We start from the raw sequence: 22,575 nt of genomic DNA, 5'->3' as shown, positions 1-22,575 counted from the left end.
CTAAATATATTGTTGTATCCACCTACATGGAAAAAAAAAAAAAAACAAAAAAAAGAGTTATTGACTAGTTTTGAGATAATTAGAATTCTTAACTGATTTTAAAAAAAAAAAAAATTGGTTATGTAATATAAAAGATAACAATTATTGTTGCACGTGTGTGACATCACAACAATCATCTTCCTGAATCGAAATAGGCAAGAATGGTGTGGAAGAAAAAGACAAGGAATTCTTGTTTTTTATCAATAAAAAAAAAGATGAAAATCGTCACCTAATATTTTGGTCACTAGAAAACTCTAGCTAGTCTCAGAGTTTAGGTAAAGAGACTGATTGCGTAAAAAGAACGTATTAATACCCCTAATACAGCTTACTTGAAATAAACTGCTTTATTTATTTGTCTGATATAAATTAAAAAAAAAATATTATTTTTATAATTGTTAGTATGTTTAAAGTTGAAAAAAAAAAGCATTCTCAGTAAAAGGATATTTATTTTATCAGATGAAAAAACATAATCATTCTTATGTCAATAATAAAATAAAAATAAATTATTTTTTTTATTTAATATTAGAAATATGTCTTATGTATAAGTTCATAATCTCATATATATATATATGGTATTTTTGAAATGTAGGCCAAAATCCTTTAGAATTTTATAAATTTGTTATAAAATCTATGCAATAGTATTTTAAATTTTTTTTAAAATAAATACTCAAATTATAATTACTTTTTTTTTGGATTTTTGGCTACATGAAAGAAAAAACATTTGACCGAGTTGACCTGAAATTTTTTTGGTCTGACCATAAACTGACCCAAAAAAACTTAGTTTGGCTTGAAAACAACCCAAAAACAAAACCAAAGTCCAAAAAAAAATTAAACACTCAAAAACACAAAAATAAAAAATTCATAATCTCTGTATATAACGATTCCCTTTAACTAGATTTAAAATCTCTAGGTTAACCTAAAATTTCAATTTGGAAACACAAAAATAAAATTTCAATCTAACGATTCCCTTTAACTAGAATTAAAATCTTTGTATATAACTCAGTTAACCTGAAATTTCAATCTGAAAATTACTTTTAATCAAAATCAAAATCTCTATTTATAACTCAGTTAACTTGAAATCCTAATCTGACAATTTCATTTAACTAGAATCAAAATCTCTGTCTAGAGTTCAATTAATTTGAAATCCCAATCTAATCCAATTCAAGATTTAATGAAGAAAATTGGCTTAAAAACTGAATTTATAATTCACCATTTTCTTGGATCCAATGTCTGCATCTCGAGAGATGAGGACTAGGTCTTCAGACCAGACCCTGATCCCAAATCATTTTAAAAAAATCATGTGTTCAATATAAACAAATAATTAGAAAGATTTAATAGGTATGTTATTATTAGTTCAGAATATAGAAACAACTTATTTTAAATATGATGTTTTACAGTGATGAATTTTGTTTTTTTAATAAAACCACCTTTTTGTCTAAGAATTTTTATAAATCAGTTAATATTTGTAGTTATTATAAATTAGATTGTGACTTCTTATTCATTTATTAATCTTTTTAATCTCACCGTGATATCAGTGTGAGAATCATGTGAGATTCAACAATAATAAAACTCCACAATATACATGCTTGGCCCACTTGATCTTGGGAAATGCATCATTATAATTCTGGCTGACAATATTCGCCAACTAACTAAAGTGGAGTTGTAGGTGAGTCCCTTCATCGTCTAAATATATAGAGGATAGCCGATAGTTTAAACTTTATCTTCAAAGATAGCTTAGCAAACAGATTAATGGCAATCCCTCCATAAGCTTTTATGCTTCTTTTTCGACATCATGTGGAACTCCTTTTGGCCTCTGCTAGTCCTGAATGATGAAGCATATCCCCGAAACTTAGTTTAGATCTGGAGTATATCTAATTCTATTAATATGTGGTGGCTATAAGGATCCCTAGTGCTGATGCCTGCAGGACCCAACAGTGTCGTTTTGTTTCAGTAATTAACAACTCCTAATTGTAAAGGTTAAGAGGTTTTTTTATTATTATTCTCCTAATTATAACGTTGAAAGCTTAGTCGTTGATGAAAGAGAGGTACTATAGATGCTTCCTAAATATTTATACAATTATTTCTCCTTTTTCCCAGTCACTTGCTATCAGGCCCATCACATTTCTAAAATAGGAAGGATTCGTGATGCTCCTTTATTGAGAAAAGGAAATTAAGTTATAGGTAAGACAGAGGAAGAAAAGTCTTGGAGTTATTAAGCCTATATTATTAGAGCAACTGATTTTGCCTACATTGATTTTTTTCCGTAGTGGTTTCATCACTTTCAAGCATAGTTTTAAAAGCAGACCAACCCAAGTCTGGAATCAAGCCAAATTAAAAAAAAATTGATTGAACCAGTAAGACCCGATTAAAAACTCAATTAAAATTTGTTAACTTTTTTTACTAAAACAATATCATTTTAACTTTTAAAAAAATAAAAAAAAAATTGACCCGTCTCGTATTATTATTTTACTGATTTATTCTTTTATTTTTAAACATTTGCCCTTTTAAAAAAAAAAAAACTTTTTCTTTCTCATTTATCTTTCAATCCTAGTTCCGCTCCTGGTTGTGGAACAGCTTAGACTTTCTAATATGATTTTTATTTTTATTTTCAAAATAGACAAAACTCCATATGCGCTCAAAAGGAAAAATAAAAGGACTATATATTTGGTATAGATTGAAAGGAAATTAGTAGTTTTGTAGAGAGAAACAAAGCATATGAGTTTCTCATCTTATGCTACCGTATATTTTAAGGATTTTGCTGTCACTATACTGATGAAATTTATGTTCTTGAGTGGAAAACTGAGCAGCAAAAAGAATCCCATATTCACTAGATTATTGACTTGTCGCCAACAGAAGAGTGACGTTGCCATTAATATCATAAAACACGCAAGTTTCGGCGACCTTTTATGCTCTTCTTGCCGTGACAAATTATTGAGTAACAGCCCATTAAATACCTTTACCCTGCTTTTATTAGACTTTAGACTATTCGATCAATTTGGCAATTATCACACTAAATATAACAATTCAGATGAATAATACTGTTTGAAAAAAATATAATAATATAATATATTTTTATCTTGTCACGTTTTAAAAATATAGTAGTTACTAAAAAATTTTATTTCTAAATATAATAAGAAAATTAAACTAAATATTTTTTATTGTATTATAATCTCTTAGTTTTTTTTCCGATTAATTTAATCTTTAGCTTTTATTACATCAAAAAGCTTTTATTTACATAAAAAATAAATGGGGTTTTTTTTTAATATACTCAATTGTAATATTCTATGCTCATCAACTGTTCCATTTCGCTAATATTCCTAGAGTAGAGGAAAAGGTTAGCGACAAATAATTGAATGTTTTTTATCATACAAATTAGTTTAGATTTGCTTTTTAGAGGTTATTAATTTAAATTTTATAAATTTTTAAGTTATTAAAGACTCATATAATCATTAATTTCAGAGCTAATTCCTAAACATCTATATTAATATAAAAAAAATAAAAAATAAAGCCTACGCAGGGCGTAATCAACAGGTACCATGATGATTTAACATGGTATCATAAGATCCACAGCCATCAGCGTTATCCTAAAAGGGTAGTTAGGAGGGGTTTGATGAGGCCCAAGCTCGAAAGGTTGAAAACATAATACAATCCCAAATTCAATGTAAGGCTTGGGCTGAAAAGCCCTCCTTAAAAAAAGGAACAAAATTCGTCGCATGCCACGTGGAACCTGAATTTTCCCGAAAGTTCTCACACTCTCCACATCAACTCCATTTTTCCCGGGTGTCTTTCTTCTGTTGCTCCATAGGAAGTCAAGCCAGCACTGCAAGAGATCTTATAATATCATCAAATAAAGGTATGGATATTTCTCTTTCTTGTGTTTTTTGCAGTAGGCTTGACATCTTCTTTTGATGAGAAATGGAGATTTTTATGTAAATGTGGTTAATTTTTAGGATTTAGGTGATTTCTTGAAAACGGGATCTTGGAGTTATTGAAATTGTTGGTTATTTTGTGAAGATGCTTAAAGCGAATGACAACTTGTATGTGGATTTTTGTTTGCGAAATCTCTAGCCTTTGGTTTGATTTAGTGTTTAATCCATCATCATCATCATCATTATTATTGTGATTCTTGAAATCTTTGTATCCTTGAAAGTTGTTACTTTGGTGGATACGTGCTGTGCTCTCTACTGATGCCTATATTTTAAGCAGAAGCAAGGAATTTGATGAATTATATCCGACACGTTACATTAATTCGTCTATTTATTTATTCGAGTAATATAAAATTTCTCACAATTAGCAGTAACCATTTTATTTTATTTTCTTGTTAAAAGGATCACAATATCATAGCGTATGCGTGGAATAGCTGCATTATTGGCTGCAAAATACAAATTCAAGCAGATCCGCCCTATGACAGGATCATGGGGTAACATCCCATCCCTTGAAACGATTCTTGTTTTTATTTGAACTGTAACGAAAAGACAATCATATAATTAACAACTTTTATTTGTGATAATTACATCCCCACAAAACTAGGTACTGTAGCCACTTCAACTCGGAAGAGACAAGAGGGCAATGCTTCTGCGGAAAAAGTGCTAGTTCCGAATGAAAAGATGGATCCTATTGCTGCCTTCAGCAGACCTCCACCATTACCACCTGTTTTTGGACCATTAATTGCTCTCTCGTTGTTTGAAATGTGGTCGACCCATGATGGCGATGATGATTGACTGTTGATGTAAAGCTGCAATCTCTACTGTTGGTGTTTATGTATATAAAAACTTTTGTGAGTGCATCCTATCCAAATTACTTATTTAGAAAATGGAATACTATGTTTGGTGCAAAAGCAAATAATCTTGCAATGAGTTTCCAGGTTCTGATGTAGCTTGCAAGAAGTGGGTTGACAAAAGGGGCCAAAAGCCTGCTGTAAATTTTTGAACAGAACTGCAGTATGACATGAGGACTCTTTAGCAACCCTGCAGAAAACAAAGCATAGGTGTAGTTTAATGCTATTAGCTATGAGTTTGATATTAATGGAAGTTTTGCTGTAGTTTAATAAAATTTCACCTACATTCTGCAGCTCTTGGGAAATCATCGAATATTGCAGTCACGTTCTTTAACAGAGTCTGAATTCATACATGGAACAAAGAGCACATTAAGAAGAAAACAAAGTTGTTAAATCATGTAATATAATTGGTTAGAAAAAAAATGTTCTTTAGCCTAAAAGACTTAGGAAATGCTGAGAAAATTTTATTTTGGGTGATTACCAGAACAATGCCTCCTGGTTTGATGGGTGATTCTATCACAACCAGAGCTTTCCTACAGCAAAGCATAGTGTTTATTAGAGAGACTCTTGTTTTCTTATGGATTTTGGGGGCCAAATATGTTTTTAAATTTGGTTATTACTTGATAATAAGTCTGTCGTCTTTGTGAGAACATTCATAGAAGCTGCATCCTCTGGTGAAGGGTATCTGGATCGTTTTCCATTCTGCATGATAGAGAATTCTCATCAATTTGTTAAATTGTTATGAAACAAAATACATCTTAATGCTTGACAATGTCTGATGATTATAATTTTTACCTAAGTGCCAATTCACCCCTGCTGTCATTTCATCATCTTCACATACATGTTCAATGGCGAACTTCATATTCTGGCCCATGCCTGCTGTAAGTTGTCGAAAGAAATGCATAACCTCCTTCAGTGATACATTATAGGCTGTGTTAATTGGAAGAATCAAGAAATGTATTTGTTAGATTTAAAAGGAGTCTATGAAGAATAAGAAGAGACCCTTTTCCCTTGCATTGGTTGAAGGAAGGAGCAGTCTTCGAAGTGACAATCTTCCGAGATATAGCCATCTAGTTCCTTCAGCTTCTTGTCGTTGATGCATGTATAGAATTGCTTGATCATACTGGACGGAGAAGAACCCAGTTTCAAGTCGAAATCAGCAGCCGCTGACACAACCAAGTTGACCCATCTTTTGTTGAACGATTTGTTATTTACCTCTTTTCTTAAACTTTCTACTTGTTCCATCTTCACGTTGCTCAGCCTTAATCGACACGACCCTTTAAATGGAGAGGAGGCGAGAGTGAGTCCAGCCACTCCTTTGAGGGAGATGGTCGGCCGTGGGAGCTGACCAGGGAAATTGACAGCAGCAGCCATTGTCTATTCACATAAGAAAATAGTGATATTGAATGTAGAAAGGATTATAAGAATGAGCCAAATATGAGAGAATCGAGCAAAGAATAAAGTAGCATGTTTTGTGCCCTGACAGGAACTCAAAGAATGTTCTTTAAGTGTTACCCATGATGATGCAAGCTTGAGCCGAGGAAGCTCTTAGCCCCGTAAAGTTTTTGAAGAATCTCCAAAACTAATTTCCACCTAAATTCTTGGAATAGATTCCATTTGAAGGCAGACTATCAAACCTGAATGCTTTCATTTGGAATGTTGGAAGACAAATTTCCTACAGTGAATATGTGTAAGGAGATGTTAGTTGTACAAGAAGCTGAAAAACTTTGCAAAAACATATTTCTTCAAGCTTAAATATTCAGTTCCATTTATACCTCTAATTCAGAATCACTTAATTTCCACTTTCGTATTTCACTATGATTGCAATTTAGACCTGGTCAATAACACAATCGAGGAATAAATCATGACTAAAAACACCAAGATAAGTTGTCCCATCAGGTTCTCTTCCAAATTGAGGCATCTTGTTAAAGAGATAAAAAAAAAAATTTCTTGACAGAAACCATGCTGGACAATCCCATGATCATGGCATTCCATCTAAGCAGCCAAATTGTGCATAGATGAACTCCTGAATGCTTTCTTTGATTCTCCTATGCTGCCACACTTGTAATAAATGTCAATAACAGAGCTTTCAACATAGCTATCTTGATCAAATACAGTTTTAGTGATAGGGTATGGACTGCTCTTCCCTGTTGCATATCTGCTATACATGCTTCAAAGACAACAAAGAAGGCATTTTTAAAGAAATGACTGCGTTGTAAATGATGGAATCTAGGAGGCATTTTTGAAATTCGTCTAATTTTCTTTCAACTTCTTATATTTCAGGTTCTTGAGGGTAACAACACAGAAGAAATCTATTTTGGCCCAAATATGAACTAACAGTTCAAAAGTCTCTTGATGTTAAAAATGCTGGCGCAGTAATTAAACTCTAATATGCGCCAACACAACAATCAAAATTGTTAAAATGCTGGTCAGCCATTTCCTTCTGGCGCCAAATTTTCTGCCAAGCGATTTTGTTTAGAATGGCAACGGGTTTATAATGTTCTTCTTTCTTTCGCTATTGTTCCGTTAGGATCTGCCTCTTAACTCAGCCATGTTCAGATTTGGGCCCATCAAGCTCGGGTTGGATCTCAGATGATGTTTTTTTTGTTTTTTACTATTTTTAATAATAATAATACTAATATATGTATAAAATACAAGAAAAGGACTACAAAGCATGTATTAAACAAAAAAAAACTGAATCTATTTTTTAATTATGCTCCCTGCACCATGGCAATTTATAGTGTTAATCATCTCCTTGTTTCATGATAGATTCTGCATCTATTTATTGATGATTAAAAAAAAGTTCTTTTTCTTTGGTTTATAATTTTAATTAAATTTTAGTTGAGAATTGAGACTTTAAAATAGTTTATGTTTTTCTTTCTTTTGATAAATGCATTTTTTATTTGATAAAATCAAATAAAAACCAACTTTATACGAGGAATTTGTGGGATTGACAAATACAAAAGTTAATGTCAAAATCAAAAGTTTGAAGAAGGAGGATGGTTTCATTAGATTGTCGTTGTTCTTGCAATTTATAATGAAAAAAAATAATAATAGCTATCGACACAATATGAATTTTATATGTAGTTGTGAGTAGTAGTGTTAGATATAGAATTTGATTGATATATGTAAAGCATAAACACAACACAACATGGATTATATCTGACATAATATGTATTATGAGGTTTTTTTGCATCTTCTTCAACTAAACTTAATTTCAAGTATAGCAATACATCAATAATTATCTTGGTTAGATTAAGATCTTTTATGGTTGTTAAAACCTACACAAAAGCTAGTTTATTTTCACTTCACACTTCATCATGAAAAGTTTCTTTTCGTGATTGAAGAGCTAGAAACTCTAAGATAAAACGACACCTTGTATAAAACGACACCACAAACAGAGTTGGCTGTCTCCACTCAGTAGTCAATAGTTTAGACGTCAAAGTTCAAACAGTGAGATTGTCCCACCCAATCTAACCATAACCTTTGACAAAATCCCAAGTGAGAGGCGGGAGAGACGGATGTATCTCCTATTAGACGTAACATCTCAAAAAATCTCTTTTTTTTAATTATTATACCCATAGCATTGTCTTCTATGATATTAATTAAAATATATTAAAATAATATTTTTTTTTTATTTTTATTTTTAACACATTTTAAATAACAAACAAACCAAAAATATTTCTTAACGCAAAATCAATAGTACTCGAGTCCCTCCGAAAGCTGGCCGACACTCACCACAACTCAATTTTAAAGTTGAAGGTCAACGGGATTTGACAAGTTTTGGGCATTGGTGAACGCTGTCACTGCTTCTCTCTTTCCATCACTGTCAACGTGTCGAGTTTTCTTCTCTTTTGTGGGTTCCAGCTTAACAACTTCTCCCCATCTGGAACTAGTAGTGATTTTATCACGTGGACATGTTTCCAGTGTATAAAATAAGGAGATACATGGTAATATAAATAACTTTATTATAAAGTAACTTTATCTATGGATTATTATGCCCTCGAAGTTCTAGTAAAAGACAGGTCAATTGTACGGAAAGGAGTCAACAGTCCTCCTGGCAAAGAAAAAAAAAAACACACCAATAGTAATTTTTATTGGGAGACCCGAGTGATTTTCGGACTAACCATCAACAATTTCCCACAAATTACTAAAAGCCACGATTCCTCGGGCTCCAGTTTTGACTCGGAACACCTTAACATGCACGAATATACACGACATACAGTTGCGTGCTGTTGGGCTTTAAAATTATATTTAATTTGTACCAAGTTCGGAAAGCATATTTTAAAGGTTCTCCACCATTTTCTAATACAAGTTTTTCACTCTTTTTTCAAATAAAAAAACACAAGACTACTACTTTTTTTCTTATCTAGTTAGTGTCATAGATTTATTTTTATCATATAAATCTAATATGACTATTTATTTTTAGTTAACAATATAGATTTTTCATGATTAGTTTTAATTTGAATGAAATAAAATTAAGATTCTACAATTAGATTATCACAAATATAAAATACTAAGATGATTATTATAAATTATGGTTTTGGATTTTTTTATGAAAAATAGTTATGATTTTGATGTATTTCTTATTTTTTTAATCCAGAAATTCATATTCATTTTCAATAGGTAATTCCATTGTAGATGTTTATTTTGATGAAATCTATAATGTGAGTTTTTACAACAGAAAATTTATGTCGCAAATCGAAATTTGTGTTTATTGCGGATGGTAATATTGAATTTTCTGATAGCGAGGACATCTTTCTGGTTCGTAAGTTATAATTGATATGATTATATTAATATTAAAAAATAAAAATTATATTATTTTAATATATTTTAGAAAAAATATATATCAAATCCGCTATTAGTTTTCATCCGGTGGAGAAGCATGTGGGGTTGGTGTGAACCGGGGATATTTTACAAAAATAATTGAACTGATGTGTAAGGGGATGTGCGTTCTTATCATAAAAAGTTATGGGATAGAAAACAAAACATGAAATGAAACATTTTGAAATTCGATAAATATTATTATTTTAGACTAGATTATTTTCATTATAATATTTATTTAATTATTAAAATCTTATTGGTTTTGAGAAATTTTGGACCAGAGCACAGATTTTCAGGATAGTCAGTATAATCTCTATTTTTATCTTATTATGTTTTCCTATTCACACCAGGGTTCTTTAGTTTTTTTATTTAAAGAGTTGTAATGACCTTTTAATAATAAAACTTTGATAAATAAAATTAAACATTCAAAATATTTCTTTATAGTTACAGTATTTTTAATTTTTTAAAATTTTAACTTATAAGAAATTTTATTATCTTTCGCAACACAAGGCATCAAAATTATTTTGAGGAATTGCTTTTATTTTTTCCAAATTTTTATATCCATGCTATTTGCTGAAGAGGCTTTTTAGAGGACCAATGACGATCATTTTCCTTTCCCTTTCTTAATTACGCTGGATTGATAATTACTGTCCGTACCTTTCATGCCAACTAATAAAGTAACACTTTCTATGAGGAAGCTATACTTCGGTTTCTAACTGTAGAAGACAGATATACGGTAGCTTGTAGTGTTTGGGGCTGCGTTTCTAACTGCGTTTTGCAAAATTTTGAAATTTTTTTTTTGTTAAAATTGAATACGGTTTGTACTTTTTGTATCGTTTTGATGTGCTGATGTCAAAAATAATTTTTAAAAAATAAAAAAACATCATTGACATGTATTTCAGTATGAAAAACTATTTGAAAATCAACTGCTATCACACTGCCTTATCGACAGCAACACTCTTCCTTGAAGAACAGGTTTCGGGTTTGAAAAGAAATGAATCTTCAAGGCGGAGAGAATACTACGCTGTAAGGATCCGTCCGTTTTGTGTAGTATACTTTACAATAAAATATTTTTCAAAATTTTTGTTTTTATTTTTAAAAAAATATATTTCTATATTTGTTTTTCATAAAATACCTAGTTGGAAAATTGATCAATATATAATATTTTAATTGTTAATCTTTAAAATTAATTCATTTATTAAAACATATTTTCAGCTTATAAAATATTATAAAATAAATTACAAATAATAATTTACTTATAATATTATCTAACTATTTCAGTTACAGTCTTTTTCTAACCATCTTCATCATCTTTTTTTATTTTGTTATCACCATCATGTCACTACTATTATCTCATCACACCATATAACCACCACAGCTACTAAAAACATATTTACTTGTATTTCTTGTTTACAGATTATTTAACTTTGAAAATACATTTATGGTTTAAAAAATGATTAGTTAAAGGTAGAGAGCATAATATAATTGTTTTAAAAAAAAAGACATGTATTTTAGGTGAAAAATATAATTAGAACGTTGACATATTTTTCATAATTTTTTGTTTAAATGATCAATGTTTTTCCAACCCACTTTCGTTATATCGAGACTAAAATCTTTTTTATTAGATTCAAGATAAATTATCTGCACTTAAATCCATATATTTATACAAAGAATGTTTTTTCTCCTCTTCAATTGTTTATGGCAATTTTTAATTTTCATGAAGGCTCAAATGACTAATTTCTCATAATATATTTTGTACAATTAAAGTCTGTTTAGGAGTGTAATAGAAGTATTAAATAATATATTTTTATTTTTAATATTAAAAAAAAACATTAAAAAAAAAACAAAAAACAGACCATAATACCAAACGATGTCCATAGTTTCCACAAGGCGGTTACCTGTGGCTTTTTTAGGACCAGACACACAAGACAACGACCCAAGCAAGATCACTTTCCACATCTTCCGTTCACACGCGTCGAACAACCAAGCCAACCCCCCAAAATTTAGTATTCCATCGCAAAACATGCAATTTTTTTTCTTTAATTAAAAAATAATAATTTACAAGTAATTTTTTGATAGTAAATTTTCATAGAAACCGAAGTGTCAATGTATAGATACTAAAATGTGGATTTTATAAGATTTAAATGATTGGTTTCCATGGAAGAATAAATTACCGTATGTATTGGTATGGAAATTTTATATAAAAAGTTTATTTTAAAGAATTAATTTTAATTCTAATGGAAATATCATCCATTTTTTTAATATCAAGATTAAAATTCATCTAATAAATTATTTACATCTTAATTGGTATATTTATGAGAATAGTGTATTTCAAATGAGAAAAAATAACGTGGGAAAAAAAAACCTAAATACCCATTTACACACCATGCATTTAAAACAACAACATGATCATCGAATCCAGTACAATCAAAGTGTTTAATTGCCTTCCTCGTTTAAGGAAAAATAAATAAAAGCATTGCATCTCTCTTGCATTGAAAAACTTAAGTATACTAAACCTTGTAAATACATTGTATGTAAATCTTCTAATTCATAATAATCTCATCTGGAATTTGGTGTTTTGATGCATATTTATATTTAATTATTCACGTTGACAAAAATATTATAAGAAATATAATAAACATAAACAGCACAAAATTCTATTGCATAAAATCTTCACATGAAAATCTTAATTTAAAATTTTATTATTGATATTTATCTTCAAAAACTTTATTTCTCTAAAAGATTTACAACATCTTAAATAAACTCAAAAACCAATTTAAATAGAATAGAAAAACCTAAAAATAAAGAAAAAGCCATAAAATTCCTAAAAAAACTATAAAAAATAAAATTATCAAGTATAATATTTAATTTTATAAACTAAATAGAAAAAAAAAACTAAGAAAACATATTTTTTATTCTTAAGAATCTTTGGCATTATTCCCTGGGGGTTGAAATAGCTTGTCCTCGGGTTTAGATTACTTTGTCTTAATTTTATAGATGTTCAATCGACTCTCAAACCTATTTTCTTTTTTTATTTTGGATTTATAAAAATTTTAAACATTAATTTCAATCTCTTTTATCTTAAAACTTGCAAGGTAAACAATAATTAGCTAATTATTTCATTTTAATTTGCTTATAAAATAATAAATTACAAAACTCAAATTTACTTCATTAATACATGTTGTATCCGCATAGTCCTTGAAAATATTTATATTTGTGATACTAATAAACTTGTAATCAAAATAATTAATGTAGTTTAAATCAATATTTTTTTCTTGTTGAACACCTTTTATGTTTTTTTTACACTTAACCTCTAAGTTATTAATGAGAACACTATTAATGATATTATTACCATCCAGGGCAGAACAAGAACATTAAATTTGAGTAAGGGGGGTTAGAAAAACAAACATTTAAGGGGGGGGTTGAAATTTACTAACTTTACTGTTCAAAAGAGAGACACAGGAAAAAAGTAATTTTTCGCACAGAGCCCTGTCAGGCACCACCACCCCTTGCCTCCGCTCCTAACACCACCATTATTGTCATTGTATAAGATATTATTATCGATATAATCATCATCAAAATAAATATTACAAGTTGATGGCAGATATCAATCCACATTTATCTCATCATAAACAAGATTATCGATATTTCAACAATACTCATCCAGATCAAAAAATTGTGTAATATGTTTATGACTTTAAAGCATATTTTCAAAATTAACCATGGATTTGTGACCACTCTCCTCGTGCTCATCTAATTTTTGTTTTTTCATCTATGTTATTTAAACATGATAATTCTTCAACTTGTATTTGTAACTTTATTATCACCAGCTGACAAATCAATTTTGCAATATGCCTTTACATGTTTTATATCACTGGTCCTTAAACATCTCTTTTTCGATAGAGAAACACCCCATCCTTTCTACATGAGCATGTCTTATTTTATAACCACCCCTTCATTATAATTATTCAACAATATATAATAATAACCAATAAAAATTATTGAGTTCTAATACCAACTGATGCATGTGAGAACAATACAAAAAAGATAATAAATACAGATAACATAAAATTTGTCAGATAGAGTCACCACAAGAAAACCATAATTTTTATTATTATTATTAATGAACATTTCTCTTTTGTACTCATTAAATAAATCCAAATATCAACATAAATAAACTATAAAACTTGAAAATAAAAGAAAAATAATAAAAATTCTAAGCAAATTAAAAAAAATAAAATTATTAAATATGATAAAAAAATAAAAACAACTAAGAAAATTTCTTAAAAACTCATTCACCAATTATGTCATTGTTAAATAAAAAAACATGATATATATTTAAATACAAATAAAAGCAATATAGCATCTTTATATAATTAGTGTTTGAGATTATGGTAATAAATACTTTTTAAAATGTTTTTTATTTAAAAATATATTAAAATATATATATTTTTTATTTTTTAAAATATATTTTTAATTACACATGTCAAGATATAAAATTATATATAAAAAATTAATTTAAAATAAAAAAAAATATCTTTTTTAAAAAAACTTCTTGAGAAAGTAGCGCTTTACCGAGAGAGGGTGCACCCTGGCAGCTCTGCATGGTCTCTCAGTCTAATCTGATCTTTACCTTCTCTCCTCTGCTGTAATTGAATTCCCTTATCCCTCACCTCCCAAAAATTTTACCTCACTTTCTTTCGCCTTCCCTCACTTTCCCTTTCCGGGTTTTAAGTTTTCACATTGGTTTTTATATTCATTCGAGTCCCTCAATTTCTTTTCTCGCTAGATTCAAGCTCCATTCTCTCTCCCAGGCACCAGTATCTCCCCAATCTAGCAGAAAACCCTCCTAGATTCTCCTAAATATATCATCTTTCAACTCACATTTCTTTTGCTTGTTAGCTGTAAAAAGTAGCTCACAACCTCAAAACCAAAAAACAAGACAAGTGTTCTTACAAAGCGAGAGAGGTAAGAGAAGGAAAAAAAGACAAGAAACCATGAAATTGAATGCCCAGAAAGATCCAGAGAAGATAATCTGGGATCAAATGAGAAGTCCGTCTGCCAACCCAATTTCTGGGTCACAAACCAGAACATTACCAAAACTCATGATATGGCTAATCCTCCTTGTTTCAGTCTCTTATGTTGTTTACACGCTCAAGCTTGTTTCAACTTCACGTGCTTGCAATGATGAACCCTTCACTACAAATCGTCATCTTTCTGCAAATTCCCACAACAATTCCTTACCTTTGATTCAAAATCACACATCTCTAGCCATTCACAGAAGAGAAAATCGTGAACCCCGTCAAGAAACTGGGTTACAACACATAGTTTTTGGTATTGCAGCGTCTGCAAAGTTATGGGAACAGCGACAAAATTACATCAAGATTTGGTATAAACCTCAAGAAATGAGAGGCATTGTTTGGTTAGACGACAAAGTGAAGAATCAAGGAAGAGAAGACAACAATTTGCCACCAATTAAAATCTCGAGTGATACATCAAGATTTTCTTACACAAACAAACAGGGTCATAGGTCTGCAATCAGGATCTCCCGGATCGTGTCCGAAACATTGCGTCTCGGGCTAAAAAATGTGCGGTGGTTTGTAATGGGAGATGATGACACTGTTTTTATAGCGGAGAATCTTGTGAGAATCTTGAGAAAGTATGATCATAATCAGTATTATTATATTGGAAGCTTATCAGAATCTCATTTGCAAAACATTTATTTTTCTTATGGAATGGCTTATGGTGGAGGTGGTTTTGCTGTTAGTTATCCGTTAGCGAAAGCTCTTGATAAGATGCAGGATAGATGTATACAGAGATACCCAGGGCTTTATGGATCTGATGATAGAATGCAGGCTTGTATGGCTGAACTCGGTGTCCCCCTCACTAAAGAAGTTGGCTTTCACCAGGTAATTGAATTTCTTGCTGTTTTTCACTGTTCTAGGTGATGTCTTTTTGTGGGTTTTGTTTGGTGTTTTTTGGTTTTGATTTCTCTGCCTTGATGGTGTTAACAAATTGGGAGTGTCCAGTTTACTATACAAACCCAGTGGTAGGTGGACGCCTTTGAACTCTGGATTCTTCTGTTTTTAGATTAGTTGCCGATATTTCGGCCGATATTGGTTGCGTGAAGTAGCTTGGCGATGGAACTAAAAGGCGCACTTAATGCTAACTGTTTTTTTTTTTTTTTATTACAAAAGAGAGGCTCGAACATAAGAACTCTTCTTGGGGGAGGGGACCCTACTGCTCGAGCTACATGCTCATTGGCAATGCTAATTGTTGTTCAGCAGGATTCTTTCCCTTTTTACATTTCCAATACTTTTTTTTTCGGGAAATTTCAGGGAGATGTTAATGGACATTGAATTGTGAGCTGTGAACTGTGAACTGTGAATCGTGAGTTTGGCCACTTTGTTCTAGGTGCTAACATTGGTCCGTAAACTCTCGAGTCCTGAGTTCCAACCCTAATTAACTCAATAAGATGTCCTGTCCATTGGTGAGTTTGCAGGGTGTCGGATTGGGTCCCGCGTGTACTTTGGACTTGGACCTAGTTTTGCCCCTCACCATGCCTGTTTCACTACCTGCATGCATTCTGAGTTCGTGCATGTCGCACTCGTTTAACCAGAAAGTGGACAGAAAATTCTGCTGATTTTGCTGGGGAGACTGGAGAAACTGGTCTTGATATAGGGTGTACATATTTGCTGATTGTAAAAGGAACCACATAATTAGCATAGTATGTTCGTGGGCTATGCCCTCTAATGGGGCATCTTTGATATTATTGGCACAAATTTCTTATAGTGGACAATAGGCAGTTTGTTTTGATGCCTGGCAATCTAGGAAAAGTTTATAAAAAATAGTAGGCCATATCAAGAGAAGATAACTTTTTAACCACTCTCAGGCTTTTCTTCTGTGGCAAATTATGGTACAAATTGTGTTGGCAATTGCGTGCGTATGGTGTGCTCCATGCAATTTTAAAGGGTTGCTTGGACGCAAAGCACTGTCATTAGTGAGACAAAATTCATTATTTGAATCAGGAGCTCAATAATAGCTGCTTGATTTGTAGGGTTCTTTTATCATTTGTTTTGCAAAATATGGAATGAACTCCAATTGATGAAGCTAGTTGACAGGAAAGAGGGCTTATCCACTCAGGGGCATTGATTATATTTATATTGTCCTTCTATGTTTTTATGAATTTTTTAGTTTCTGAAGTATGATCCTTGCCATTGAAATAGTGATTCTAATAATTTGTGTTGCCTGTCAGTATGATGTGTATGGGAACCTGTTTGGACTCCTTGCAGCGCATCCTGTTACACCCTTGGTCTCGTTGCATCATCTTGATGTTGTTGAGCCCATTTTCCCAAATGCAACTCGAGTTCAAGCCCTTCGATGGTTAACAGTGCCAATGAAGCTCGACTCTGCAGGGTTAATGCAGCAATCCATTTGCTATGATAAACCCAAGAGGTGGACCGTTTCTGTTTCATGGGGCTTTGCAGTTCAAATTTTCCGAGGGGTCTTTTCACCCCGCGAGATAGAAATGCCTTCAAGAACATTCTTGAATTGGTACAGAAAAGCAGATTACACAGCATACGCATTCAACACTCGTCCAGTCAGCCGAAACCCTTGCCAAAAGCCCTTTGTGTTTTACTTGTCAAAGGTCAAATTTGATTCTTCACTTAACACAACAGTGAGCGAGTATTCCAGGCATTACGACCCACATCCTGCATGCAAGTGGAAGATGGCTGATCCTGACAAAATTGAGACAATTGTGGTTCACAAGAAGCCTGATCCTCATTTATGGGATAGAGTAAGTAGCTCTAATTTTGTTTACTTTGTCACTAGCACCTTCAAACTTGTATTTGATAAACCAGAAAGAGTAACATGGGGGCTCTGTGGCTTTGTTTGTGCATGTAATTCGCAGTCTCCAAGAAGAAACTGCTGCCGTGTAATGAACTCAAAGAAGAAAGGAAGTGTCGTGATCAATGTGGGTGTCTGCAGGGATGACGAGATCAGTGAGGTATAGGGGGGAGGGGGAAAGTGAAAAGTTTCAAGATAGGAGCTGCTTCCCTTCTTTTCCTTTCAAATTCTTGGTTCTTTAATTTATTTCTTTAGTTACCAATTTTGTACGTGTAACTGTATTCCAGTGTAGCCCATTCCAAAGAATCATTAGAAAAGAAATATGTTCATATATAAAACACTGTGGCTTACACATTCTATACATGTGCTAGATGTAGTTTTCAATTTCTCGATTTATTTTTAGAGACCAAGATATAGTAGCCTTACCAAAAGGCATGTGCTGCCCTTAATTCTATCAAAATCTATTATGATTCTTGCTTGTACCTACAGTATCTTGTTTCCCTTGGACAGAGCATATGGCATAAATAAACAGAGGGAAATAGTAATTTATGACAGAAAGTTGAGCATGGGATCAATTTGAGCACAGCAGCATCATGTCCCCATGTGCATGCAATACATGGTGCCTCACCATGTTCCATCAGAGATCAGATGGCTCTCTTTTACTTGATATTACCATTTCTACCTCTCCAAAAATAACTCGAGTAAAATGGCAGCTGCTTGGGCTTTTAAAGCCGCGAGGATAGCAAGATGTCCTATAGATGAGATTGTAAATCGAAAGCTACGCCTTAAACTTGGTAAAGCATTTCCCAGTGCAATGAAATATCACCAAAAAAATAAAAATGGGAGAAATATTCTTAAAAAACTCTTGTGGAACTGGAACATAATGGTACAGAGATGGTTGGAAAGTCTGGTAAATGCTACACTCCCTCCCTCTCTCTCTCCTTTTGTGAATAAAAATAAGTACTAAATAAATAAAATGTATGGAATAATGGTTGCCGGAAAGTTTGGCCATAAAATATAAAAGAAACCAAAAGATTCGAAGCTTTTATTGTTCATTTGCTGTAACTCTTCTCTTCATTTCCCTGTTCACGTTAATGTTCATAGCTCATTTTTCCTTTCAATTCCTTGAAATTGTAGCCGTCTTACATTTCAATCACCAATTTTAATTTCTTTGCATTTAGGTCCTTCCAACTCTTGTAGAACTGGAACATAATGGTACAGAGGTCGTTGGAAAGTCTGGTAAATGAACATTTAATGCGGATAAAAAAATTTCCTCATGAACATTTAATGCGGATAGAAATATTTATTTTATTATTTTTTATTGTGAATTTTTTATATGATTTCTCTCACATTTTAACTTTTTATATTTTTTTATTTATAATTTTTTTGAATTTACTTTTAAGATTATGATAAGTTTTAATTTAAAAAACAATATTTCTAATAAAATAATCCATGCTTTTGTTAAAAGAAAAAAGGAAACCCATGAATATGAAAAAGAAAGTTTTTTATTAGAGAGATACATTTTTACAATGTATTTTAAATCAATATATTTTTTTTCTAATTTTTATTTTAACTGCCTTAATCTTTCATTCAATAAACCATAATGCTAATAAAAAATATGTTTTTAATTAAAAAAAATACATGAATGAAAAGAGAGAATTTTGACTGAAAAACACATTTTTTCTTCATAGTTTGAATTTTTTTTTATGAATATTTGTTTTTATGGCTTCACAGTTAAATAAAAAAATTTAAAAGTTACCCACTTAATTAGATAAAAAATTATTATGTATATCTATTTTTTTCTACAATGAAGATAACCTTCCTGTTTTAATTTTAATTAGTATTAACCATTTTTTTCCGATGATTTAACAATTCATATATTTTTCAATTTCATTTCATAAAACACAAACATCGTCTTTTTAGTTCTTAATTTAAAAGTTTTAACATATCCACAACTCTATAACCTTTTTCCCTTGCATTGCAATTTTACTCTTAACTAGGCTTTGGATTCCTGTTTGACCCTTCAATCATGTCATCCATGGCATTTCCTTTTTCCCCTTTAGTAGTACTTTTATTAAAAAAAAAAAAAAAAAAAAAACTAAAAGAGCCATGGATATAAATGCACCGTGGACTGCAACTGTGCATCCACAATGCAAAAGTTATTCTTCTTTAGACTTATAAGAATATAATTTAGTCCATCAATTTTTCATTTTTTCACATTTAGTTCCTGTAATTTTAAATATTTATGTTTTGGTTTTAAACTTTATTTTTATTATATTTTAATTCTCTAGATGTTGACAAAGAAAATGGAAAATGGCTAGAAAAGTGGAGGAAAAAGAGTTTTTAATCAGCCATATTTCAACAATAATAAAAAAAAATCAATGATTGTTTTAACAGGTTTCTCTTGAGGAGGGGTATTAAAAATGAATGTGTTTTAGATTTTTGGTTATGCTGAAAAAATTAAAACGTTGCCTATAATATTTTTATTTATTTGATTTGATTTTAAATTTTTTTACATACTAAAAGATGTTTGGGGGTTGTGAATCAAGTTATAGAGGCTTTTAAAATGCTTTTAAGATGTTTATAAGTAAAAATGAGTTGAAATTTCAGGTTCTTGAATCCAAATACTTCGAATTTGCTAGAATTTATCATAGTGGATGACATGTTATTTGTTAAGACAAATACAATACTGTTCATTTGTTTGAAAAAATCAAGCAAATATAAGATTATTTTTAAATAAAAAAATTTAGTCGTGCCCAGTTTTTTACGAGTCGGCCTGCAAACCTGGCACTCTTGACCCATTAACAACTAATCTCTTCTAGCCATCATCCTTTTTTTTTTTTAGTTATATTATATATTAAAATAAATAATTACAATAATGCTTCAAAAATCACTCAATTATGATATATCTTTTAAATAAAATTAGAGATTTTTATTTGAGACTCTTTTAATAATTATATATAAAAATAATACGAGCAACATTTTTTAAAAATATAAACGGATATTCAATTAGAATATATATCACATAAAAATAACAATTTTTTAGTTGTTTGTTAAAATTGGTTCACGATCAAGTGAACCAATTTTAACAGGTGTGTGGGAATGGCCTTTTAGTACCATAAATGCTTGGGCTTTTTCATGCATTATTAGATGTGTGGGTTTTTTTTTTTAACTTTTTATTAATTTTATTTATTCAAGCTTTAATTAATACACTCTCTTATATTTTTAAACATTTTTAGTTTTAAATTTTTCAAATAGTAATTAATTCTTATTTTTTTTTATTAATTATATAATATATTTTTTTTATATTTTATATAAACCAGTTGTACTCGAATGATATATTTATAAAAACAAAAAGTGTTTGCTCTTGGCAACTAAAATTAATTTTTAAAATAAAATAAATAAATAAATATATAAAAAAAGATGGTATCCATAAAATATTTTATGTATATTTATTTTTTGTTTATATTAAGAAAATCAATTTCCCATATAATATTTAATTAGTGTTAATAATAATTTTTATGTATAATTTTTTATTTGGTTTATTAAATATAAACACCATTTCCCGTTTCTCAAACATAATTATCGAAGACGTTTTTTAAAGGCAAAGCTTTTTTTTTTTTTTTGACGAGATAAATTAACTTTAGCATCTTATCTGCAACGGTGGGCGAAATATTCAGGAATTGACACAGCTCACCACAGGGTCCCTGGCCTTTTGTTTGAGAAGTGACCGACATTTAGGCTGGCTTGGTATTGCGACTCTGATAAAAATTGGTTAAATTTTAATTTTTTTATTTGTTGATATTAAAAATAAATTTTAAAAATAAAAAAATATGTTATTTTAATATATTTTTAATAAAAATAAAAAAACAAAATCTATCACAATTTTAAAAAAAACATTATATGGTGCATGATTGAGCGTCTCGATCAAAGAAAGAGCCTATAGCGGGGCAAAGGGACCCATTGATTCCTTATTTATTTATTATTGTTTCCAGTTGCTTCCGAAGGGCGCTCTATAAATGGGCGCGGGTTGAGGAAGATTTTTCGCCGGAAGGATGGAAGCAAAGAGAACACTAAGATTGGACCTTTTATTTTTTATTATTATTAACACTATATATCGAGTTAATTATCGAATTTTAAAACTATAATAATAAATATTTTTATTATTTTATATTTTAGTTTAATAATTTTAAAATTAAATTTTACTTGCATGAATATTTTAGGAATTAAAAAATAAATAAATAATATTTTTAGATACATTAGAGATAAATTTATATCTCCTTCTATTCGTGTTGTCTGTCTTTTTCGACACTGAAACAATAAACATACATTACCTTAATAATTTGATGATTGCTATACTATGCGCTGTGTGCCACTTTGAGACCATGCATTCTTCTTCTTCTTCTTTCCAGTGGAACCACGCATCTTGTTGATGAATATATCACAAATCTAACCAGCACTAAAATGACAGAAACTAATCACGTGTTCTTGAAATTCAATAACCTAAAAACAAAAGGAAACATAGTCATAACACGCCAAAAGTGTCGGTCCAAAATTCACATAAAATATGTAAAATGTCAAACTACTTTTCCAACATTGCTTTCTATAAGAATTCATGTCCCATGACTGCAATAATTCTACCAGCCACCACCTCCAAGCTCCAGTTGCCTTTTTAGAGACCGCAATTTCTCAAGGTAGGTAAGATCTAGCAAGGAGAAGGGATCTTCAATTCACCGGCATGGTTTTCCCCAGAAAGCGCCCGGAGCAAGAGTTTTTCTCATTTCTTCTTCTCTTGTTACAGAGAGGTGGGTCCTATTCCTTGATGATCGGTGGCCATTCTCTTCCACGCGTTTCATCAATTATTATACCAACCATATACTAGGTGATTCTGATTGGATAATAAATACTTGAAATTATTTTTTTTTTTTTTTTTTTTAGAACCCGAGATTACTAATATAAATGATCATTAAAAATTTATCTGATCGTTAATTTTAAAATTCATGAAAATTAATCGAGATGAACGCATACTAGTTCAAACACCTCATGTCAATAATAATTAAAAATTATTATACCACCCCATTTATAAT

General features: G+C 30.6%; 2 protein-coding genes across 2 annotated transcripts; one reads left to right on the top strand and one right to left on the bottom strand.

The window, feature by feature from the left end:
* Positions 1-4,836: 4,836 nt before the first annotated feature.
* On the bottom strand, positions 4,837-6,189 carry LOC118028436 (uncharacterized). The gene is made up of 6 exons (XM_035032000.2): positions 5,819-6,189; positions 5,612-5,726; positions 5,437-5,518; positions 5,298-5,349; positions 5,102-5,156; positions 4,837-5,006 (listed from the first exon to the last, which is right to left on the bottom strand). The coding sequence occupies exons 1-6, from the start codon at positions 6,059-6,061 to the stop codon at positions 4,837-4,839; spliced, it is 717 nt and encodes a 238-aa protein (XP_034887891.1). The 5' UTR covers positions 6,062-6,189.
* An 8,096-nt stretch (positions 6,190-14,285) lies between these two features.
* On the top strand, positions 14,286-17,877 carry LOC118028438 (uncharacterized). The gene is made up of 3 exons (XM_035032005.2): positions 14,286-15,549; positions 16,896-17,438; positions 17,553-17,877. Exons 1-3 carry the CDS (start codon positions 14,638-14,640, stop codon positions 17,652-17,654), a joined length of 1,557 nt encoding a protein of 518 aa, XP_034887896.1. The 5' UTR covers positions 14,286-14,637; the 3' UTR covers positions 17,655-17,877.
* The last annotated feature ends 4,698 nt before the right edge of the window (positions 17,878-22,575 follow it).

This window comes from Populus alba, chromosome 3, assembly GCF_005239225.2.
Source record: "Populus alba chromosome 3, ASM523922v2, whole genome shotgun sequence".
Taxonomy (NCBI): domain Eukaryota; kingdom Viridiplantae; phylum Streptophyta; class Magnoliopsida; order Malpighiales; family Salicaceae; genus Populus; species Populus alba.
Note: the sequence above shows the minus strand (reverse complement) of the source record. Positions and strands in the feature narration are given on the sequence as shown.